Source organism: Pyrgilauda ruficollis, unplaced genomic scaffold (genome assembly GCF_017590135.1).
Source record: "Pyrgilauda ruficollis isolate IOZ18807 unplaced genomic scaffold, ASM1759013v1 scaffold140, whole genome shotgun sequence".
NCBI lineage: Eukaryota > Metazoa > Chordata > Aves > Passeriformes > Passeridae > Pyrgilauda > Pyrgilauda ruficollis.
Window position 1 is genome coordinate 310017 of NW_024512544.1, and position 25451 is coordinate 335467.

General features: G+C 46.3%; 2 protein-coding genes across 2 annotated transcripts in view; one reads left to right on the forward strand and one right to left on the reverse strand.

The window, feature by feature from the left end:
* LOC121349615 overlaps window positions 1-8234 on the forward strand; it is a 29993-nt gene extending 21759 nt beyond the window's left edge. The window contains exon 15 of the mRNA XM_041460221.1: window positions 7291-8234. Coding sequence (XP_041316155.1) covers window positions 7291-7546 — 256 coding nt within the window. The 3' untranslated portion in view covers window positions 7547-8234. The remainder of the gene's footprint in view (window positions 1-7290) is intronic.
* Window positions 8235-10392: 2158 nt separating this feature from the next.
* UBE2F (ubiquitin conjugating enzyme E2 F (putative)) overlaps window positions 10393-25451 on the reverse strand; it is a 55543-nt gene continuing 40484 nt past the window's right edge. The window contains exon 10 of the mRNA XM_041460200.1: window positions 10393-10884. Within this exon, the coding sequence (XP_041316134.1) occupies window positions 10834-10884 (51 nt within the window). The 3' untranslated portion in view covers window positions 10393-10833. The remainder of the gene's footprint in view (window positions 10885-25451) is intronic.

Genomic DNA, 25451 nt, shown 5'->3' on the forward strand with positions numbered 1-25451 from the left:
GTTAATGAAGACTGGGATCCCCATCACGGGGGCTTCTGGTGCCTCACAGCTTGATGGACATATTTTCCAGGAGGTTTTTCATTTTTGCTCAGCACTCTGGTTCTCCAGACAGTTCAACCCCCCGACTCAGCGTGGAAAGCCCGTAACCCCCCGAGATGTCCTCAGAGCCTCGCTGGGAGAAAACCCCAGACTGTCCCACCGGAGCTGCTGGCTCAGCCCCTGCTTCCAGGAGTTGTGTGTTGATTTTTCCAAGCAACTAGAGGGAGAGGCTGCAATGGTATGGCAATGGCAGCTGCCTGCTAAGCCTCCTGTTTGTAATCAGTGTCAGGGAGCCAGCTGTGATTTACAACCTGGGAGCAGCAGAGATGCAGCCTTGCTTCCCTGCTGGAATGCTTGGGAGCATCTCTGTCGGATGAGGAGGGTGGAAAGTGCAGCCCCACCAGGGAGAGCAGGGGGACACCCCACACATGGGGAATGTGCTGCTCTGCAGGGGCTTGTTGGATTTTTTTGGGAATTTCCTTTGGGTTTGGTTTTATTTTTATTGCAAACAGCGCTTTCTTTGGATTAGCTCTTTGCTATTTGTAGTCAGCAGAGCTGAATCTTCTGGTACCACCACAGTGTAGATCTGCTGAGATGGTTTTGATTGAAGCTGAAAGACTGGTCAGGGGTGGCTGTGTGTTGGTGTGAGGGCTTAACCCCCCTCTTTCCCCCTTCTGCTGACTTTCCATCTCGTGCCTTTCCATGGCCTTTCCCTGGGAAAATGAAGTGGCAGAACAAAAATGAGCTCATGTGACACCAGTAGGGATGGGGGTCAGCTGGAAACAGGGAGCAGATGGTGCTGTGTGCCATGAGTGTTTTGCACAAAAATTAAGAGGTTTTGTTAGATTTCTGTGGTTTCCTGCTTCGTGGCCCTTTCTTCGGGTGAAATTCAAACCTACACGTATGTGTATCCATCAAAGCTTGGACTTCCAGATCTTGGAGGTCTTTTCCAACCTTGATGATTCTGTTCTGTTGTTCTAAACAATACTATTGGGTTTTCCTTCCCCTTGATCCCTGGCAGAATGGAGGGGAAAAAAAGAGAGCTGAAAGACTGTGGGAGGTTTCTGGTCTTGATAAGCCTTGTCTGGTGCTCAGAAATGCCCACGGCTGCTGGTGTTCCAGCCCTGACCATCTTGTTCTTTAGCTCCCATGTCCTGTTTGTCTCCTAAACAGCTCCAGCTGAACTCGTTACCCTTGAGGCACTTGGAGGAAATGTTGATAAGCTTGCAGGGTTTAATTTGATTGCCTGAGTCCATTTGCTCCGTGCAAACACATGGCTCAGGGTTATTTGAGAGATGACATTCCTCTGATCCTCTTGTGCCCTCAGGACAGTGGAAAAATTGGGTAGAAAAAGTTTTAGTTACTGCAGTAAATCAGCTGCAAGGATATGGGGTTTGGGTGGGCTCAACACCTTGCTCCCTGGATGTGTGTGGGAATCACCATTCCCTTTTTGGGGAAAGGGAAGATGCCCCAGCAGGAGTGGGCAGAGGGTGGCATAGCTGGGGAAGGATTTTGTCTTCCACCAGGTGTGAGACAAAGAAATGGAAATAAAGCACCTGCCTAGAGCGTGTTCTCTCCAGATCTTCCCCCAAACCAAGGAATTTCAGTGCTTGAAGCCTGTCTGAAACGAGCAGGAGGGTTGGGAGGTTCTGCCTCTGTCCCAACAGCAGCATCATATTGGGATGATTCCTGGATGCAGCATTTAGCAGGGAAATGCCCCTAAGATCCATAATTCCTGCTTAGTTGAGGATGGCACGATGGGAACATCTTGACATGGAGAGAGACTCTAAAACTCAAAGACAGAACGAGTTTTAACGTAGGTGTGTTTTTATTCAGACAATGAGTTTTAAATTAGGTATGCTTTTATTGGGCCGTACACATGGGGACATCTCCACCAAGTCATGCCTGCCCCCTGCTCACTCCAGTTTTCTTTTATCCCCTGGAATGTTACATATGCATCAAGGTTCACAGTGGATAATTTCCTGGCTCCCCTCCCTCTCAGCTTTGTGTGCTAATAATCTTATCAGTTGTCTCTGGTGGTCGTCTTGGGATCCTGGGGGATGAAGTAAAGTTGTCTTCCTCAGGGTTGGCATTCTGACCCTGTTGCCTTGCACATGCTTACTGATCTTTTGGCCACTGTCCAAGCCAGGAGTCCAGATTCATTTCGGGGCCCAAGGAGCCTCCCTATCTCAGTGTCCTTGCATACTGTATGCTATCTTTGAGAAAAAATAAAAATCCTTCCCCTTACCAAGCATCCTTGCATTCTTTCCTGCTGTTTTGCACATAGTACTTTCCTTTCTCAGGAGATCAAGGATGCAGCAGATACTAAGCAGTGTCCATAATTTATGTGCCTATTCCTAATCAATACCTTCTAATTTCTGTGATTTTTGTATATATCCTCTAGTTTCTGACCCCGTGTTTCAATCTGGACCAATGAATTGTCTGTCATCGTGGGTCACTGCTCCTGTTTGTAGGCAGCAGATGCTGCTCTGTGGATGGGTTTGGTAGTTGGTGTGTAGGTTAAATGACTGAGTTAACAGAAGAAGAAATTGATAAAACAAAGAAAGTAAAGAAGTTTTCTCCCTATAAGATAAAAAGTTTAACACATAAACTGCTTTGTGTAATCTTACCTAGGGGGTTTCTCCTTACCCTGCTCCCCTCTCACCCTCAGAGGCATCAGCTGAGCTCTTGCACCACTGCTCCTGTTCTGATGCAGCCACGGGCTCTCTCTGGAGCAGGAGTGTTGGGTGAGGTTGGGCTGGGCCATGTGGACAAGCACCAGCTCTCTGGGAAAGTTTGTCCAGCCCCCTTGAGCTCTGCTGGCTTTCTGACCGTTGCTTATTTAGGGAAAAAGGGTGGATTTTGATATTCAAGTTCTTCTCATGGACTGAGGGAGCTTGTGTGAGCTGTTGCCCACTTTGGCTGCCCTGGGACTCAAAGGCCAGGCTGGAGCTGCATCTCAGGATCTTTGGTGGCCGAGCTGCTTTGGCCAGGAGCTCAGCTGTGCCCAGTGAATTATCCCAAAGAGCAGCTTGGCTATTTTGACTCCAGCTCCAGCTCCATGGGCGTGCTGGCTGGGCCAGGGGGATTAGCTGTGGTCTCCCTGGAGGCAGCTATTTCAGGGATGGGGAGGGCTGGGGCTGCCACTGCGCACCCCCAGTGCGTCAGCAAGCACTGATGACTTGGGGATATTTGTCCCGCGGGGTTTTGGCTGCGGTGCCGAGGCCAGGGAATGGATTTGCAGGAGGGTTTGTGCACAGGGGGATGCTCAGGGTGCTGAGTGCTGCCACAGCTGTGGGTGTCACTCCAGCCCAGCCAGGCATCTTCATCCCAAATATATCCACGCTGTGGCATTCCTGAAAATCTCCATGGAATGCTTTCCCCTGGTGCTGCGGGAAGGAGCTCACCAGGGCAGTCATGGTGCTGCTGTGACAGCTGCAGCCAGGGATGGAGCTGCTCTCCCAGCTGTCAGCACACACACACTCTGTCTTCAGGTTATTTATCCATTATTTACAAAAACAGATTGATACATTTTCTTACTATCTACTTATGTATCTTCAGCTTGCCAGGTCCCTTCTGGATCCCCCTTTAGCCTGGCTCCAGGCCCACCCTGCAGCCTTGCAGAGGAGGAAATCAATGTTTTCTTTTAATTTGCAAAGCAAAAGTGAAACCTTGTGGTGTTTTCTCTTTTACCCTCTGAAGCAAGGAATTGAGGGAGGATAGGAAATACCGGGATACTCACGGTGAAGAAAACCCAAAGCTGTCAATCCTGTGAACCCCAGTCCAAGTGCAACACCATCCACATCCAAGTGCTGTCAAGGAATAAATGCCACAGCCAATTCCAGTCTTGGCTGCAGTGATAAAAAACCCCAGAGGAATTCCTTAGGATTTATAGCAGTATAAGCATTCAGATGCCATCAGATCCTAAATCATTCTTTGACTGCTTCCCATGCCCATCCTGCCTGCAGCCCTTCATCCCCACGCAGTCCAGCCACAGCATCCTTTAAAGCCAAACCATTTCCATGGAGACAGGGACAACAGTTGTAACTGCAGTTCACATTAGGTAGGGAAAGAATACTCCCAAGCACAGCCAAGATTTTCAGGGCCAGGTGTCTGTCTCCTGGCAGTGGTGAGATTGTTTGGGAAAACCTGCCCTCCTCCCAGAGCTATCCTAGAGTGGCTGCTTAATATTTTCGTGGGGGAGATGGAGGCTTGCAGATGAGCTGTGGGCTTGCCTGAAAGCCAAAAGCTGACTCCAGGCTTGCTACAGGCAGAATGGAAGCTTGGAACAAAGTTTATTAGGGAGGCTGTCCTGTTGAGTCAGGAGATGCAGAAAGGAACCCCTGGCTTCCTCGATGTCCTGGGGTGGGGTCTGGGTGTGGCTGCATCCAATTATTTCCTATATAGCATAGGTAGTTATTTATATTGCCCTGTTTATTGAATCCAGTTGGAAGCAAAGTTGTTAAAATGAGCAAAATAATTGTTGTGTAGAGATTGATGTTACCCATGTGGGCAAATCGTGACCCCCCTTCTCCATCCGTCCGTGGGAACTTGCACAAACAGGGTGAAGTTCAAGCTGCTTTACCCCCCTTAGCAGAGCATCCTCTCTCCAGGGAGTTTTAACTCCGTGCCTGAGGATCATCCTTGCAGCCTCCAGGGCTTGGCTCAGCTCTGCCCTGCTGAGCGTGGTGGGTGTGGGGGAACACGGCGTTCTGGGGCTGGGCTGGAGGGTGACAACAGCAGGGCAGAGCTGAGCAGGAAAACAACCCCCCCTCCATGAGGCATCTCACCACCAGCCCAGGCTGAACTCCCAGTGGGACCAGGCTGGCCTGGTGCTGTCACAGGAACGTGGCCCTGCTCATGAGGAGAGAGCAGCAGATGCTGCTTTGGAGAGGCAGTGGGACACGTCCACCAGGGCTGTGGCAGGGAAGAGCACACTCTGGCCCAGGCAGCAACACTGCTGCTCTCCAGAGGGATCCTGATCCTGTCTGACAGCGCAGCGTGAGCAGCCTGGATCTGTGGTTAACCCTGGCTGTGGGTCCTGTTGGTGTCCTGCTGTGGCAGGAGAAGGTCCCCAGTGCCCTGTGACTGGTGCATCTGGGATGGACAGGAGATGCTGGAGTCTCACGGGGCCGTTTGGGGGTCTGTGAGATGCAGTGGAAGAAATGAGAGCACTTGGCACAGCTGGGAGCTCAGCTTTGTGCTGAAGTGCTGTGGTCAGGTGTGCTCTGGTGAGAAATCAGCTCCTGGAGACAGCAGCCTTGCTCTCCCCTGGCCAAGAGCTCAGCAGCCCTCAGTGTCACGTCTGCACTGGGACCTGTTCCTCAAGAGTTTCTTTTCCCTCTGGGATCTTCCCACTCACTCCCCACTGGCCTCAGGGGTGTGTGGGGTCAGTGCCAGTGGTGCCACCCTGCTCCTGCTGAAGATGCCAGCTGGAGCAGGGGGCTTTAATGCCAACAGCAGAAATAGAAGGGACAAGACACTTAGGGTGTGCTAAGCCCCGCATTAAGGTGCAGGGCCCTCCCCCCAATCACAGCCCCCTGCCTCCTCCTTGTGCCCCCAGGCTGCTCCTGGGGCTGTGGCTGCCCAGCCCCTCCCTCAGCTCCATCCTCACCTGCTGCAATCCGCTGCTGCCTCCCTGGAAAGGGCAGTGCCAGTTTATCCTTTCATTGGCTGGCACTGCTGGGCTTTGGTTCCTTGCATGTCTTCACACGCAGTGATGGGAGCAGTGATTTATCCCTGTGGAAGTGCAGTTGGAGCCAGGGAAAGACTAAGCCAGCTGCACTATGGCCCTTGAGCTTTAAAAATAGCTTTTCTTCGCCTGTTAACACTTTCCCTCTGGTTCCTGAAGATGCTGCAGCTCCTGAGATCTCCTAAGGATGCTGATGAACAGGAAATGGTAATTTTGCACATTGGGATGCTGAGCAGAAGCTGCTTTTAGCAGCTGCAGGCCCTATTAATTAAATCTCTGGCTGTGTGGGCACAGCCTGCCCCAAAACCCCAAGCCCCAGCTGAGGAGCTGTGCTGGGGCTGTGCAGAGGGGCTGGGAAGCTGCTTCCAAAATATTTCTTTCCCCCAGGCAGGTTTTTAATTGGAGAGCTGGGGTTTGCTTTGCTTTGCTTCTCTAGGATTAGATGTGACTAATTGGGATGGGGGGGAAATTGTATCTGTGTTTTTATGCGTGGCCAGTTTTAAAGCAGGAAGGGTTCAGCTGTCATTTTTAAAGCAGGGAGGGTTTAGCTGTCATTCCAGAGCATGGCTGCATGGCCTGGCACAGGGACAGTGGCTCTGGCCCAGGGCTGCTCCTGCTTTTCCAGGTATTAAAAAAAAAAAAGAAAAGGAAAAATGGACTTGCTGGTTTTAGAGGGGTGGGCCTGCCCAACGGGTTTCTGTGCTGTCTCCCCAGTTTTAGGCAAATTAAAGGAGATTTTAAAGTAGATTCAGTGTACTTATTTCTGTCCCCCTTTGGACTGAGCTCACACAAGCTGGAGGATGCTGCTCCGAAGGCCAGGTTGGGATGGGTTTCCTGAAGGTCTGCTTAAAATGTGGGTCTAGCCTGTATTTTTAATAGCGCCAGTTCAGCCAGGAAATTCTGCAAAATTTAACACAAACCAAACAAAAAACCTCCAAACTTGCTTCTTGGTATTCCTGTAAATACTATTTCTGTTTTCATTTCCTTCTGTGAATTGAACCACCACCACCACCACCACGTCATTCCATAAATGAAAACAGCTTTTGGCTGTGAGCACTTAAAAGTTGCCATCAAATGTGGGAATTTAAAATATCCTGTTACCTTTTTACCTCTCTAGCTGTGAACTCAAAACCCCATATATTTTTATATGTTACATACATTTTCAAAAATCCATTATATATATTTTATGGGGCTAGGTATATCCAGCTGGAAACTCAAAAAATAGTGAAAAAAATTTAAGAACTCACATGTGTAGTGCAATCTCAGGTACACACTTCTGTCACAGAATATATTGTACGGGGAGGGATATATTATGTGCGATATATAAAAAATATATATAATATATATGTGATGTATATTATATATATGATATTCTATTCTATTCTATTCTATTCATTATAAATTACGTAGTATATATTTTGTATTTTATACATGCAATATATAATGGATGCAGTACTTCATACTGCACGGGGGGAAGGTGGCATGGCCGTGGCCGGGCGCTGGTGCCGGTGCCACCAGGGTGCCACCGCGGTGCCAGCCGGTGTCCCTGTGTTTTGCAGCACCTACGGGGAGCTCACCAACTGCACGGCGCTGATCGCCGAGAAGCTCGACTGCTACTGGCCCAACCGGCTGGTGGACGAGTTCTTCGTGGCCGTGCACAAGCAATACTTCAGGAACTGCTCCCCGTCGGGCCGGGCGCTGCACGACCCCCCGAACGGCGTGCTGTGTCCCTTCATCGTGCTGCCTGTCCTTGTCACCCTGCTGATGACGGCGCTCGTGGTGTGGAGGAGCAAACGCAGCGAGGGCATCGTGTAGGGGCGGCGCAGGGCAGGGGAGGGACGGGCGGGACTCCCCTGCGGCGAGCCTGGGGTTTGGGAAGAGCCTGCCAGAGGAGCTGCACGGAGGGTACCGAGCCCCCGAGGCAGGGACAGCATCGCCAGCGCTCCTCCTCCGCTGGTTTCCAAATAAATGTAATTTTAGCCATGGTTATTGGGCGGAGCGGGCTGCCCGGGCAGCGGGGACTCCGCGGGGCTCAGCCCGCACCGGCCGCGCTCCGCTCCGCCTCTCCCAGCCGCTTCCCCGGCTTCGTGTGCCGAGCAGGAGAATTGTAAAGGGAAAAAAACCCAGGGGGTGTGGGGTAAAGGGAAACAAACCCCAGGGGGTGTGGGGTAAAGGGAAACAAACCCCAGGAGGTGTGGAGAGTTGAAATCCTGCCAGCCCCGCGGTGCCAGCGCGGCATCAACACACGTGAGACCAGCGGGTCTGGGTGGGCCTGAACATCCCCGGCTTCCTCTCTGTCCTGTTCTGGGATCCCCCCACACGTGGGAAGGCATTTCTCCCCCAGCCCCCCGCACAAGCACTGGGTTTTGCCTGGGAGGTGGGGGACAACGCGGGGAAGTCGGCGGTGAGACCGGGTGGGACCGCTGGTGCCCTGGGGCTACTAACAAGGAACGGGAATAAGGTGCTTTACCCACCTAACTAAATAAATAAATACACGAATAAACCAGGTGCCCGTCTCTGTGAAGGCTGAGGTGAAGCCTCCCCCTCAGTGCCCTCATTCTGTGCTGCCCCCACCCCCTGAGCACTGGGAGGGTCCCTGGGTGTGGGTGGGCAGCCCGGGGCTTCAGGACCGGGCTCAGCTCAGAGCAGGGAGCCTGGGCAGCACCAGGATGGGCTGGGGAACCCCAACCCTGCCCTGACAGCTCTGGTGCACTCCAGACCCCTTCAGTGCCCTGCTGGCTCAGGAAGGGGTTCCCGAGGGACACCCAGCTGCTGTTTACTCCTGACTCACATTTCCCAAAAAAACCCCAAAACCTACTGGGATACCCAGCCCTGTGCCTGGCCCACCCAGCCCGGACCCCCTCTAACCCAAACCAGTCTATGATTCTGGCAGAGGCATAGGTTAGTTACACCTATACAAATACACATAAAAATACATATAAACAAATATATATTTATGCCAATACATAACCCCCCTCCCCTTCCCAATCTCCTCACCTTCAGGAAAAAATCAGTTTATTTTCCTGGACTGTGAGGTGATGAGATCTAGGATCCCCCCCTCCCCCTGTCCTGGATGAGCACAAACCAATGCTCAGACCCTCTTGTACAGTATTGAACAGTATCCAAACTTTATTATTCTGCTCATCTCCTCCAGGCAAGCAACAATACAGGAAGGGGTGAGGCAGGATTGTTCTGGGAGGCAGGGATGGCTTTGATGGCTGCAGCTCTGTGCTCACGGAGCTGCTGGTATCAGATCAGCTTTCCCTGGCTCTGCTCTGCCCTGGGCACAGCAGCAGCAGGATCCCAGCCTGAGTGGGGAGTCATCCATGGGGACAGCCCAAAAAAGGGGGACTGTGACCCTTCCTTCTGAAGGATGGAACGTGTTAACAGCACCAGGGTGCCACTACAGCAAGAACTACTTTTGTTACAGCAACCTGGTTGAGTTTTTGACTCAAGAATAAGAGAATCCTTCTAATGCCATAAGCAAAATCCAGATGTATTCCCAACCTTGCTCTTTCTGTGAGTGTTTTACCCCCTACCTTTGCTGACATAGCTGTTCTGGCAGCAAAGATCTCCCACTGCAGGTGCCTGCTTAAAATACTGGGCTGGTCCATGTTTCCCTGTGAATGTTGTCTGCAGGTGAAGCTCTCCTCCTGCATGCCAACCCCTGCATTTCACTCCCGGCTTTCCCAGGCCTCCAGCAACAGCTACAGGAGCTGGTGAAGCTGCAAAGGAAAAGGCACAGGGAAAACTCAACACAAAAGTTTCATGCTTACATTTGCACCCCAGCTCTGCTGTGCTCTTGAGGGAGATTGTTTTCATTTCCTCCAGCATCTACAGCAGAGGAACAGCAGGGGAGAAGGAAGGGGGAATAAAACTCCAACAGTCAATGCCCAAGTGTCACACACACACTTGCTCTGCATGAAATCACACAAATATTTATTTCCCAGTTTGTAAAAGCTCAGCTGGGCTCCATCAGCTCCTCTGTGTGATCCCAATCCTGGAGGATGCCCAGGGAGCTCTGACTGAAGCCTCTCCTCTGCAGGCTCTCTGTGCCATGCAGCTCCTTGCAGAAAAGGCACCTGCAGCATCACATCCTCCCAAAACAAGCCAAAGTATGCACGAGTGGGGGGAATGTGTTGTGGCTCCAGCTGTGTCATTCCCTTTCAGTGCAGGAATCCTGAGAACACAGTTAGGTGCTCTCCAGGTGACAGTGCCTAAATTTACCTTCATCAGATCAAAGAGCATCTGATGCTCCCTCCCCACATCAGACTGGAAAGCCAAAGGCAGATTTCTTTTTTAAAAAATCTCCCTTCCATTAATTTTTTCACAGAAATAGATTATATAATATATATCTATATATATAATTTTACTAATACTAAAAGTACTTAAGTTACATGTTAGCCTGTATTTCTTTTAACTACTTCACACAATGAATAGAAACAAAAAGCCAATAAACCTGTAGCCCAAAGAGGGCCTGAAATTAACAATGTAAAAATTCCAAACTGTGACAAAAACGTACTTACATAAAACAGCATCGAGAACTTCAATACCAGAAGCAGAATCTCATTTTGCATTTCCACTCTGGCAAGCTCTATGCCTCAGCTGAGTGACTCTCAGAAAAAGCTCATATTGTTTTTTCTGCTCATCAAAGGCAACAGTTTTGTGATTTGGTTCACAGGAGACCATTTATTGCCAACTCGAAGTGTTCCAAAAACACACCACCTTTTCTGCTTGGGTTGTTTGGGTTTGCTTTTTTCCTTTTTTTCCTTCCCCCCCCTCCACATCAGGCAAGAGTTAAAAAAAAAAAGTGTAATTACAATTTCAATAGTGACTTCTTTTAACTTCTCAAGCATATCTCATCAACAGGATATACAGTACAGTTCAGAAGAGTAAACATTTGTAAAAGGAAGCAGACAACTTTTTCAACCAACAGACAACAATTTCTTGCTGAACTCTCCTTTGAACATGGACAGGTTATGAAGTTAGTTTTCTTCTTCAGTACAACATGGACACAGGACTGGTACAACCCAGGCTGCTTTGGCTGCTGTTGAGGCTCAGGACAGCTCTGGAGCCGTGGTCCTGCCATCCATTTCCCTTCATCATCTCGCGTAGCGCTTAATGTAATCTTCCACTTTATTCCGAAAGTCCTCCTGCAGGGAAGCACAGCACTGTTACCCAGGCACAGCAGGGATGGGCTCACAGGGCAATGTGGCACTGGCAGGGTGAAGCTGCCCACAGCTGTCCCCAAGAGCCCTGAATCCTTACAAGTGCTCCACAGCAATCTCCACTGGGGAATGAACTGGGAGAAGTCTCCCTGCCATCACCAGCTACCAAGTTACGTGCACACAAGACTGCCTGCTATTCCATAACCTCTGTACCCAGGGAAAACCACAGAGCTGTGGTGGTTTGTGCTTATAAAGCACAGAGATGCTGAGAAAGAGAAATTCTGACATGGTGTGATCAGGATGCCAGGCAGACACCACATTCCTGGCACGCTATTCTCACAGGCTGGTATTAAATATGTTCACACAAACACACCGAGGGGCCTATGCTCCAGAGTGCATTCTGCTGGATTTCCTGCTCCCATTTTTGTCTGCTGCTGGAATATAAAGCAGGAAAATCTGGGAAATGTATGTACTCACATCTGTTAAAAAAGAAAACAACTAAAAAAACAATGCATGCAGTAGATGAGGAGGTTTTGAACACTGTCCTGTACACTGGAGCTGCCTGGGGAGCAGAGGCTGTGGAAGCACTGAAATCCTGTGCCAAGGCTCTGCTTTACTGAAGGGCACAAAATCCCATTGCCACGACCTGTGGGATCACAGCAAGGCACAGTCCTGCTTCAAACAATGTCACTTGTCAGCTCCAGGTTTGCCAATACATAACATGATGCCTTTCAAACACATCCCAAGTGTTTTGGCACAGACAGCTGGACATCTCAGCACACCAGGAAGGGGCACTAATGTGACCTTTTTGCCTGAGTCAAGCTTGAAACACACCAGTATTTCCCTGGCTCCCACACCACACTTCAAACACTTAAGATCAGTTCCCCTTGTGATGATTTGGTTTTCTGCTGCTGAGTTTTTCCATCAGTAAAAGGATAAAGGTTATCCCATGGTTAAAATCCAAAAGGATCAAAGAAAACCTATGATCCACGAGAAACTCTGTGATTTCCATTTTCAGCTGATCAGGTGCATCACAGATATCCATAAAAGTGCAAAGTGCTCAGAATCTCAGTGGAGTTTAAAATGCAGTTTAAGGCAGAAATGTCCCATTACAAACAGGGCTGCAGAAATCCCACTCCTCCTTAGGAACAGGCTGCCTGCTCTTCTGGGCTGAAAGAGAAGCTGTTTTGGTCCAACACGGCACCTACCAATGGCAACAGTGTGTGCAGTGACTTTCTCACTCTGCTGCAAGCACTCCCATTTCCACACTCATCCAACTGTATGCTGTGTTAAAAAATGCTGTATTTTAAAAGCTAATGCCATCTTCAGCTGCAATAAAATTCCCAAACCCAGGCAATTTCAACCAGAGATGCAGGTTATGTTTGCTGTGGTGGAAACTGAATTCACTGAGGGTTTCTTGCACATTGTTTCCTGTGGGAAATGGATCTGTAGAGAATTCTCAAAGCCTGACAGAAGGCTCACACTCTGTATGTAAACTCTGAGATAAGAAATGCTGACTTAGAAATTCCATGGAATAGGACAGACAATGTCTATTAAGAGAAATATTCTACTAAGAGAAATGGAACTAGAAACAAGTTTCAAAGGGTGGCCTTGCAAGTAAGACTGGATACTTTGGAGAAATAGAATTGTGAAAGATGCATTGTAGTGGGACCCACAAGGGGTAATTTTTGATGATTGGCTTTAAGGCATTTACAGCGTGGTGTGGCAAAAACTGACAGGCCAAGAAACACTTACAATGTGTTGTAATCAAAAAATAGCTTCTGATTGTGATAACGTGAATTATAACATCTGTATGGTCTCACCCTTCTCATGAGACTGAAAATGGAATAAAAGTTTTTAAAATGCCCCTCAGTTGCCCCATCTCTGGGTCAGAAAGGGCATAATCCAAGAGTTTCCCACTCCTGTGTTTCTCCAAAAGATGGATCACTACAAGGAACTGAGCACAGGGCTGGGAAACTCCACTGGACACACACACAGCTGTACAATATCCAAGAGCAGGGCAGTGCAGACAGCTCAGAGCACCCTTGGCTTTTCCCTCTGTCCCTTCATGAGTTATTAAACAGGAAAATGGGCTCTCAGCAGAGCCTGAAGAGAAGCAAGAGCTCAGTAAGGAAGGCAGAAGGCTCTAGAAAGACACACTGTCACTCAGCAGCCCGGGCTGAAGGAGCTGATGGTGTTGGCAGGGTGCATTCACAGGGTGCTCACTGTGTGTGAACAGCAGGGGCTCAGCCCAGAGCTGCAATATTCCATCCTCACCTGCCATATGGCTCAGCACCTCCTGATTCACGGGGGGCACTTCTCTCTGGGCACAGCTGCTTATGTGCAACACTGAATAATCAGAAGCAAAAAAAAAATCAGCAGAGCAGGATGTACCCTGCATTAAAAAGAGGCAAAATGCTGCTAGAAATAAGAAGGGAAAGAAGGATTCCTAACATCCCCTCAAGGACATAACATGTCTCACAGAAAGTGCCCTTTGTATTTAAACAAAGATGTTTTGTTTGTACTAAGAGGTTTAATAAATAACCTTTACAGGAATAAACACACATAAAATAAACAGGGCAGGGGACAATTATTTTAAAGGGATAAGGAGATGGTTTCCTTTCAGTGAAAACTTCCTGCACAGAAGAGAAGCAGAGCTGCAAGAAGGAAGCCCTGGCACCACCAGCCCCTCACAGTGCAAGGAGCCTGAGTGCCAAAGATGGAAGATGAATTTTCCAAAAATGGCATCCTGCAACAATGGAAGGAGAGCCTTCAAATATCTGAAAAGACAGCACCATTCAGAACTCTCCAAGTCATTTTAGTCCACTTAGTCCACTTCATGGACTCCAGGCATCTGTTTCTGATGCTGTCTTCAGGCTAAAACAGCTCCAAAGCCAAACTGGACACAAGAACTCAGGGGATTTCTTAAGGTTGGTCAAAATTTATGGGGCTTTTGGCTTTGTTGTTTTGAAGAGAGATGCAGCAAGAGCCAAACCTCCACAGATTGGCCACAGATGTGGTCAAATTACTACAAATTACATCGGCTGTAAATCCACACTGGGAAAGTGATCAGAGAGGCTGTGTACAAGGGCCTGGAGTGACAGGGAAGGAAAGGAAAGAATGGCTTCAAACTGACAAAAAAGAGGTTTAAATTGAGTATTAGAAGAAATTCTTCCATATGAGGGTGGTAAGGCCCTGGCACAGGGTGCCCAGAGAAGCTGTGGCTGCCCCTGGAAGTGCTCCAGGCCAGGTTGGACAGGGCTTGGAGCAGCCTGGGATAGTGGAAGGTGTCCCTGCCCATGGCAGGGGTGGGGTGGGGTGGGATGGGCTTTAGGGTCCCTTCCAACCCAAACCAGTCTGGGGTTCTGTGGTTGTATTTAAGAGCACTTGGAGAGGATCTGTAGAGCCTCAACCCCAGAAGAGAATTCCATTCAACCCTTTCAAACAGCACGTAGAAACACACACTCAAGAACCAGGCACTGTTTCAAAAACTGACATTTGACCTGATTTTGCAGCTCTGGGAGAGGAGACTTCATTTTTCCAACTGTTTATACTGCACCAAGTTATGCTTATTAACTGCTTGTCTTTTATTAAGCTTTTAATTTGTAATTTGCTCAGTTATCCAAAGCAAACACAATATTTCAGTGACAGCTACCAGAGAAGTCTGGAAAAGTTCTGATGGAAACTTTCCCTCGGGAATCTTCTTGATTTATTTAAAAACAAATTATGTATAAGGATTACCCAAAAATAAAATTTAAAAATATGTATTTAAAAAAAAAAAAAACAACCCAAAGCAGATTTAGCTCATTTATTACCCTTAACATACCCACCACTGGCACTTCACACCCTGCAGTGTTTGGCCAGTCCCTGTAGGAAAATGTGCATTTTAACACATCTGTCTCCTCACTGTGACTACAACCAGCAGACACTGAGATGAACTTTCAGATCTGCCTTCACATCCTTTAGATCCACAATCCTGTAAAATTCCAGTGGAGCCAGAAAAAGATCACAGATCAATTGCTCCTGCCCTTCCTTCTTCTGTGCTAGTAATCATAATAGCAGTAATTCTTTTTTTTAAAGCAGCTCTACTTGAACAGAACACTATCTCAACCCAACATTTATCACCAAGGTTAAATTCCAAACAACCTCTGCTAGGACCTGACTTGTGCTTCTGCAGTGATGAGCAAAGGGGGCTTCTGAGCAGCAGTAAAATGGCATTCATTACTCAGCTCAGCCAAGGCTTTAGGATTTAATAACCAGGTAGATCCACCCATTAGCCCTATGAATTATACTGAAAGCCACCTTTTCTTTCTTTTCCTCCTTGCAGAAAATAAGAATTCACACCCATCAACCCCCACACATCCCCTCCCATTTAAGGAGCTGAATGAAACCTTTGAGTAGTACAGAAATCTCAAGTATGAGGTGGTTTTTTTTTACAATTCTTGTTCCTGCCTTGCTCTCATTTCCCTCTCATTGTTTTATTTAGCTCACTCTCTACATGATGTGAAGCGTTTTCCAAGCTCTGTAATTAAATTTTAGTTCTCTGAAGAAAGAGAGGAGTGGGGGGTGAAAAACCTACACAAAGGTATCTAAGCTCTCTGCTTGGCAGGTGCAGTCAAAGCCACATCCATTTCCATGCCTGTGATCCCAACTTCAGATTTTAAAATTCTCCTAGACACCAAGCAATTGTCATTCTGCAAAATGATGAGGAAATGCTTTAGCAGATTTCTTAGTAGCCAAGAACTAAGGGGGGAGAAAAAAGGTGAAATTTTTACTGCAGGAAAAAAAAAAAAAAAAAAAGACCAAAGCCAGAACACAGCACTGCAGCTATTTGGGAAAGAGCAGCACTATGAGGAAGAAGAGAAACACTAAGGTTTAGACTTTTTTTTTTTTTTAAATTATCTGCACACAGAGGCAGGTTACAGAATTGTGTGGGAAGCACTGACCTGCCTGCCAGGACAGACAGAAGCTGCAGATACCTTGCAGAGACACAGCAATTCATTGACACACTGAACACATTTGCACATTTGTTTGAGATTTCACATCTTAAGCAGGAACCATTTCCCTCATGCTTCCACACATTTTCTGCTGCCTGTCCCTGGAGAAAGATAAAGGGAGAGAAGGACTCTCTGAAGTTCCTAAAAGGGGAACAGGCTATGGATTAGATAAATACACATAAATCCTGTTTGTGCAAAGGCAAGAGAATGAGCCAGATGAAGACAGCAAAGCAGCTTCCCAAAGACAATTGTGCCCTGGATCAAATGCAGTGTGAGTCCAAAACCCCCATGGGGCTGGGTGGAGATGGAGGCCTGGAGAATCCTTGGGATTTGCCCAGACTGCCACAGGTCTCTTACTGCCATTTAAGATTTCACCTGGGCTGCTGAAAACAGAGAAAAAGGGAATTAACCCAGGGAGAAGAGACTGCTGGGTGCCTCAGTGCCTGAGGTCAGGAGTCTGCTCCGCTCCTCCAAGGCTGGCCCAGGCAGGGATCACCTTGCCAAAAGGTTACACAGAAGCCCTGCAGAAAAATTACCTGAATTATCCCAATTACTCTGAGGTCAACCTCCTCTGAGCTGCAAACACACTTCCACCCATGAGGATGCCACTCATTCCCAAGAGAGGCTCTGTCCTGGGGATGCAGGATCTTGCTGGCTGAATCACAAGCACAGAGGAAATGGGAGCTGCCTGGCTGTGGCCAGAGGGTTCTGCAAGTCATGCTCTACTCCAGGCAGATTGTTCAAACTAACCTGACAGGGCAGGTGGGGAACGTGGGGAATGCAGCTCCAAGAGCTCAGAGCCCCTGTGAACAGCCCTGCCATATGTTCCCTTCCAAAATCCATGGATGTTTCTAAAGGATGCAAAGCAGAAGCTTTCCTTTTAAGCCACTTCGTTGCCTGAAGCATCTAAAACAAAAGCTTTAAAACATCTGCATTTCTTCCACATTACCTCAGCAAATCAAACCATCTGCAAAAGCTTAATCAACTTTGCTGAACCTGAGAGAGGCTCCATCCATAATCAAAGTGTTATGGAAGATGGGGAATGGTTGCTATAAATACTTGCAGCATTAGAAAAGGAATGTTTTTCCTATTTACATCTGTTAGCACAATTAGCAGCTGTGCTGTTGCTCATTTGCACATGCCATTTAATGCACTTTGTGCACGCTGGGAAAAGCTTTCAAAGGCTGTAACAAGGACACAGAACATAAAATAGGGAGGCAATCCAAGAAAAACCCCAGTGCAGCTCTGTAAATGCAGAAGTGCTGCAGAAAAAACAAAGATGTATTCTACCATGGCTGCCACGGTTTCAGTGGGAACAACAAACACCAAACAGGGTGGCTGGGGGAGCAAAGGAAGTGAAGGATTTACTGCAATAAATATGGAGATAAATAAATGCAATGACTCACAGGGAGAATTGTTATGAAAAGATGTTTTTGGACTGGGATGGGACTGTTGTTCTTAATAAGCCATTAAGCTGTAATCAGAGAGTAATAAAAAACCCCACAACAAAAGTTAAGCAGCTTCCAAAAAAACCACATCAAGCTTGAAAGCCTTTTGGGACTACATTCTTTTCCAGTGTGGTAAAAGCTTGGAAGGCTGAGGTTAGCCAAAGGTAAAGATCTACTTCAGTTCTTCAGATACACCTTGTGGGTGCATTTAATTAAAAGAATTCTTCAGTGTTTTGTAACCCCTCTAGAAGAAATCTGGGAATAGATACTCGATTCAGCAGCCAGGAATAAATCTGAGTTTCTTATTTCACCTGAAGAAGGTTAAAAGCACCATCACACTTTCATCACTGCAGTTTTCTACTGTTATAAATAAAAAGCAGCATTCTCACAAATATTTAGAAATAGGAAGAGAGATTTCAGGATGTCGAGGGCTGGTGCAGGGCTATCAATTTAAACCAAGGGATGGGGTTAAAGTGGAAAACCTCATGCTAGACCAAGGAGAGAGAGAGATCCCAGCCTAGAGGAAACAAGCACAGCAAGGATGAGACCGTGCTAATTTAAGCAACAGCATTGACTCAAATATGCTACAGTGCAAACAACATAAAAAATGAGGTCCTGGCAAAGCCAGCTTGAAGCAAACACAGTGAGAGCCAGCCCTCTTGATGTCCCTGGCATGACCAGCACGAACAACCCTTCTGCTCTCTACCCTTCCCTGAGCTAAGAGCCCTCAACAAGAGTTTCTGACAAAGTCTGACACCGAACGGGATGAAAATGAAAACTTTAATTTGCATCCTACATTCTTGGACCCAGACCTGAAATCAAGAGCATGAGAAGTTCCTGGTTTTCAACCAGTATTTTTTCACAGTTTCTATGGGTATAGAAGTAGTTGTATCACCCCAAACTGTTTTCTAACACAGCCTTGGATCTCACCAGAAACTCTCAGGAACTTCCCTTTTTTCACTGTAATTTCTCACTAGGAAAGACTGTGACCTCTCAAACTTCATATCACAGTAATTCTAAAATCGTGTGGAGGAGTTGAATATGAGAAATCCAGTCTGAAGATGAACTGAAAACAACTAAAAATGGTAAGAGGTAATCCAAGGAGATGTTATGAAAAGCAGAGCAGAATGCATGGAAGCAGAGCAGCTAGTGTGACAAAGTACACAATTTCACAATGAATTTTGTAATGTCACTCTTTCTGTATGCCTTGAGAATTAATAATTCACAATGAAGAAGCAGTACTTCAAAGCCCTGACCTAATTCAATTACTTCTTCAGCAATTTTAACAGCATATCTTGCTCCAATGTTGGGAGTGAAAGCCAGCAGCAATGAAAATGAAAAAAATCAGAGTTGCACAAAATCCCCTAAAAATTCATACATGCAGCAGTGTGCCCACTAATTACTTCAAATATGGCTAAATAGGGAAGAGGAAAAAAGACAGCTGCAAGTAAAAAGATGCAGCTCTTGTGATCAGGAGGAAGCAATGGAACACCCTGTGGTGTTTGAATAGCTTGTGGGGAGGTCTCTTTACCAAAATAAAGCCTCACTTAGTGTGCAGGAGTCTGGAGCCCCTACAGCCAGGGAATGTCTAGCACGGGCAAGAAAGGACTTCACAAGACACACTTAGCATGCAAAGACAGCAAAGTGTGACTGCTGACAGATCTGCAGATCTCAGCACTACTCCCCTGGCACCCTCCACCAGCTCAGCCTGAGCAGCAGCCGAGGCAGAGCAAAGCCTGGGCTCTGCTCCGAGCTGGAAGTGCCCACGGAGCCCACCTGGAGGCTCCCTCCCAGCCCAGCCTCTCCCTGCTGCTGCTGCCAGTTTTGCTGACAGCTACAGAACTGGATGTAAAGACTCTGCTGCTCTGTCAAATCTGACGGGAATGCAAGTGTGTGCTTAAAAGCTCTAGGGATTGATGGGGAGGCTGGATGAGGAGACAGATGGATGGCATCACTGCATCACCCTGCTCCTCTGCCAAAAACAATACAAAGCAAAGCAATTGCCAAAGGCTCACTTCAGTGAAGCTCCAGGACAGATCCAGGACAGAGCAGGTGAAAGGGCAGTGGGGGAATGAACCTGCTGGAAGGCTGAGCTCAGAGGGCCATGATCCTTGGCAAAGAGTCACTGCCATTCCCAGAGGTGACTCTCTGAAATACCTCCTGGAAATGTCTCAAGGATGAACTGCTGGAAAAGCTACAGAGCAAACACCCACTCTAGTGTGATTCAGAATCATTCCATTTGGTTCTGCTGGTCATGAGCAAGAGAACAAAGAAATGTTTCTATCACGTCCTTTAACTTGCATTCCATTAAAATGTAAGATTATTTTCATGGAACCTGACAGCTGCCTTGCCAAGTTTTCCACAGGCTCCTTACTTTCATCATTATCCATAATTTTATATTTCTTCAAATTATTCTGCTGCTGTTACAAGACTAGCAGACTGACAGACTCCAACTTTCATCAGAGAAGTGAAAGGATAGAAAACAGAAAAGCTCTAAAAGCAACAGCGGCACTGGGTTGACACATCTGTCCACAGCACAGCGATGCACCAAACACAGGAGGAACATTTTGTTAAAAAAGACAGGTTTTAGTCTTGGGGTATGGAGGAGAAAAACATCAGGCTTGCAACTCAGTATTTCCTTCACAGAAGTTTTCCTGTTCTAATTGCTATTATCTTGTACTTCAGTATATTCAAGACCACATTGTTTAGTTTATAATATATGGAGGGATTCCCTCCTTCTCCTAGGCAATTACATTTCTACAGTCTATGAAACTTTAATCAAAAATTTACTTTAAATCTGAAGTGCTCTGCAGTTCTGAATCTCTCCCCACTCACAGTAATTGGAATTAATCACAATAAATCAACTGCTTCTAAGGCTAAGGCATGAACTATCTTTTCCTTTTCACCTATTTCAGCAGCCACCTGTACTATAATGCCTTGTTCAGGATATTACCATCCTGAAGACAGACTTTGCTTCTATTTCTAAAAAGATGGCCACAGACTTTAACCCCACAAGAGAGAAAATCTCCTTTCAGCCCAGGAATTATAGCTGGGATTGCCAGCAGAATACAGGAAATAGATCATGGATGAGTGGCCACTCATCCTAAGCCACTGCCAACCATGAAGAGCAACTCTCCCTTGAGCAGCACAAGGAGAATGGTTTTAAAAACCCTCTTTTGTCAGAGGCTTCCCAGGAGAGGGTGGCTTATCCACCCAACTGTGACACTGTCATGACTCAGACCTTGGTCTTGCACTGAGCTCCTTGCCAAACATTCTTTACTCTCTCTATCACAAGGCTGGAGGGTAGAATTTTCCAAGATGTAACAGAGAAAAGCCCTGGGATGAGTCTCAGCTGTGAGTGCAGCCCAGCACTGATTTAAGCCACAGGCCAAAACCTCAGTTCTGACAACCAGAAAAAAGAATTTATTTTGCAGGCAGATGTAAAGAATAAAAAGTAGAATGTCAAGATTAAAAAATTGGTTGCTTCTTCCCTTGTGCATTTTAGCTTATCTGGGCAATGGGAACCTTTGGCACCTGTGAGGACAAAGGGCAGTACAGCATAGAAAAGTGGTCTGGATTTATTCCTTCAAAAGTGATCCTGTCAGAGCACAAATAAATCAGGTGAGAGAGGCTGTCTGTGCAGGAACATCACAGCAAGACTGAGACATGCAAGGAAAGGATAAGGAACAGAATGCAATTTAAATGTCAGGCTGTTAGTCCAGGACTAAGATGATCCAAATGAATGCCCAGCCTCCCACTGCTCCATTGTCCTCCCCTGGGTGAATCATTTCCCTCTCCACAGCACTCCAATTCTCATCAGCAAAGTTCCAAGCATCACAACAGCTCTCCATCCTTTACATTTCATTTGGTTGCCCAGCACTGCAATTTGTGGACATCAGATCCTATTCTATTCACACAAAAGTAAGTGTCAAGCTTACAAATTCTGGAGTAAACCAACATTAATCACTTCATGATACTGAAAATAAAACAGCCACCTATTTTTGTTTAAACCTGTTTTTCAGTTTATAACAAAAGAAATCAAAATGAAATCACTTACAATGACTACTGAACACTACAAGGAAAATCAGGACATGGTGAAAAGCTTGATTTCCTGCAGCCAATGAAGAAAACCCCCCAAATTTGCAGTGGTAAAACATAATTTTTCATTCCTGATGAAGCAAGACCCTTAACCCAAAGGATCATCTTTTTTGCCACCTGTTAAATATTTCAGTGTTATGTACCTATTTAAACTTTGCTGGCAGACATCTGTTGAGTTTTTAGAGAATATGAAAAACTGAATATTCCAAGTTCACCCAGACCTGGTGTACTCTCTTCCCTATTAAATGAAATCCCCATGTCTTTTTCCAGAGGGATTTCAGCCCAGGGGTTCACATGCTCAGTGCTACAGAAGAATCCAAAGCAGCTGTTGTTTTCTGCACCAAGCCCTGGAAGGGCTGGGGGAGTTACAAGGGCTGGTTTGAGTTGAGGGTTATGTTAACAGCCCAGCAGGGTTAGATGGTGCAGGAATCTGAGAAGCCCAGCTCCCTGAGCTCACATTTCACTGCTGGGGAGCACACACCCCACGGGCTCCTCTGGCCAGCAGCACCACTGATACTTGTTTCTGCTAAATCAAACACAATAAAAGCAATTGCCCAATCCTGCAGGATAAAATCTCTGCAATCCAAGAGAGTGCCTGACAGGAGCTGACACGCTGGAGAGCTCTACCTAATCACAGGAGGGGCCATGTGATAACCACCATCCTTCTGACACTCCCAGATGAGGAAACCCAGGGGGATGCAGGATTAAAGGGCTCTGAACACACAGGGCTGCTAAACTGTTCCTGCAGAACTTGTACAAAGTCTGATTTTTTTCCCAGTGCTAAGACAAAATCTGCCAAAATGAACGTGGCTGTCCCATCCCTGGAAGTGTCCAAGGCCAGGCTGGACAGGGCTTGGAGCATCTTGGGACAGAGGAAGGTGTCCCATGGCAAGAGGCGGCACTGGATGGTCTGGAGGGTTCCTTCCAAACCACATCACTCTGACTCACATGGAAATTGATTTGGAGCTTACATGGTAAATGTTTTACTACTGAAATAAAGATCTTTCAAGACAGCAGGGAAAAAAAACTATTCTGGCTTGGAAGCTTTTGTTACTGAATTATTCACACTTGTGACAAGGCAGGCAGGACATGATGACAAGCTGAATTTTCACACAGGTTCCTTTCAAGTCTGCCAACATAGGGCTGGAGTCCCTGGAAAAGCCCCACTCCCTGACAACACCTCACTTGGCAGCTGGAACCAATCCCCTTTTCTGCTGTCACTTTGTCAAAATAAATGCAGCCCTAACCCAGGCAACCACCAGCACGGTGCCAGAATTAAATTCCAGAAAATGTTCTTTATTGCTGATTTCCCACTCCTTTATGCCACATTCAAGAGGTCAAACTTTGATATTTTGGTTTTTTTAACCCCTCAAAAGAATCCAGCTCCATCTGTTCATGTCTTATGAGCACCTTGCACACCCATCAGATTGCTCCTACAGCACCAGTTCAGACACAATAATAATAATTTCAAAGACTACATTCAAGTTAATGTTTTTGAAGTATTTTCTTTGTTCTAAAGCAAATTTTCCAGCTGCCTTGAGTCATCACTAAATTCTGACATTTGAGCTTAAAAAATGGCAACAGTAATTATCAGAACTCTTCATGTATCACTGTCACTGGTTGCATACAGAACTTTATACGGACATGTTTGAAGAAAAATTCCAGCTGGCTGTGATGGGAAACCATTTGCAAGGGTGAAAAGCCTGACGAAGAGAAGTGGGCTAAAAATAATGCGTGAATTAATTAAATGAGCATTATTTCTTAAAAATTCCTTAGGGAAGGCATTAGAGAAAGCAGTTTGCCATTAAAAACCCTTGGAGTGCATTCCCTGGCTGCAATCCAATAAAGAAACATTCAGATAGAAACATGATATCAACTTGGGTCATAGAGGTATTTGACTTTTGAGCCACCCATGTGCTTGGAATACTCTGCAAAAGAAAAGCATTTCAACTGTTCTGTTTCTTCAGGGACCACTACCCACCACAGAACACAGATTATCCACAATTATCTGGAAAATAAAATGCTTGTTTAGAGCTATTTCTAATGCTTTTTACCACAAATAACATATCTGAGATGCACAGTGGCAGAATGCAGCATCCACAGTCCATGAAATTTTATTATAATTTATACTCTCTAAGTGTTTTATATAAAAATGTCTTTTACAGAATCTTGGACAATTTTGGTGACTGCTATCCAAACCCAAACTGGCCAACAATTACTACAGATCAGTGGGTAATATTTCTAATTCCCACACAGATTTAAGCCTCAAGCAATTAAGGCAAAAATAAACTGAAAAAAAAGGCAGAATCTAAGCAGTTTGGAGGTAAGGGAGTGGCAAGGAAAAGACCTGATATCTTCTGAACAGGAAGAATCCCTGCAGGAGCTAAATATTCAAATATGCCTTTGACATAAAAATGATAGAGCAGGTACAACAGAGAAACAAAGAAGCTACTGTAAGATCACTTAAATAAATTATTTTAAACCAGAATATCTGAGGAAGAAATACAGATAATTAGTATTTTCTTCCCCCAACTTCCAAGCTGAATTTTATTTTGTGTTAGTTTGCCTGCTTAGAGGATCCTGTGGCACCCTGGCATTTATAGCATGTTTTCACTCAGATGTATCAAAGAGCACTTCAAACAGACTGATCTCCTGAGATAGGAAATTACATTAACAGAAGAAAACTAACTTCAACATGATCAATGAGGAGATAAAACAGAATCCAAATCTGAAGGTATTATTTAGTTTCAAATGCTTTTCTTCAGTTATAGAGAAAAATGGAATTTGAAGGAAGGCTTAAATCTAAATGTAATTATACCTTTATTATGCATGAGCACAGAAATAAAAGCCAGGAGGATGAAAGCACAGCTGGCCAGGACATTATTTTGGAGGAGTCTTTAGAAGGATCAGATCTGAAATGACACAGAGGCAGGGAGCTCTGGGACTCTTTAGCTGTCTAAAGGCATCAGCAGTGCAAGGACAAAATTACTCCAAACTTCAGCAGAGATAAAAGATCCCAAATCTGCCAGCTCCTGTATTTAGCACCCTGGGGAATAACTCAGAGAAGAAAGCACCAGGCTCTCAGATTGGTGTTTGACAAAACTTGAGGTGGGACACGAGCACAGGAATCCCTTTCCATTTGGAGATGTGCTTCCCAGGCCAGACCTAAGTGTCTGATTAAAAACAACAAACAAACCAACAAGGAGGAAATCACTCTTGGCTAAACAAGAGTTACAATCCCAACCTGCTGCTGCTTTCTGGTGGCTCCAGACCTGAGAGGCTGTGCTGGGCAATGACAGTTCTTGATGCAAATGGAAATTCTGAGGGAAATTCAATTCGGTGTGTTTCCAGAGGGATGTCTGGAGATCCTCTACAGAAAAACTGTATTTATTTCTTACTTTCATTACTGACTTGCTGACAACCTTCTCTTCCCATGGCTCACCTGCTCTCAGCAGGTCTCTGGCCCAGGCCCTGACACTTTGTCAGGTGCTGCTGGCTCCTGCCCAGCTGTCCAAGGGTTTCAGAGAATTCCACACTGGTTTGGGTTGGAAGTTCATCCCATTCCACCCCCTGCCATGTGCTGGATACCTTCCACTATCCCAGGCCTTGTGCAACCTGGCCTTGGACACTTCCAGGGATGGGGCAGCCACAGCTTCTCTGGGCAATGCTTGAGCAATTAATGTACTGTAAAAATTCTGAACTGTTTGCTGTTTAAGGACTCTAAAAAACTGCCTACAATTATGAAATGTCATAAAAATTCTTCAGTGAGATCTGTACTCAGCAACTGTTCCTAATTACCAGTGGAATTTCTAATGGAATGAGATCAGTGCTCTCACTAGTGAGGACAACACGACAGTCCTCAAGTAACTTCAGGAAAACATTCATCCCACAAGAGTCATCAGAACAACCTCCAAGGACCACAGGCAACTGAGAGGAGTTGCTTGAGTACTGAGTATTTAAAGCCAAGTTTCCTACAGAACTGAGGCTGTGTAGGGCAATTACAATCCTG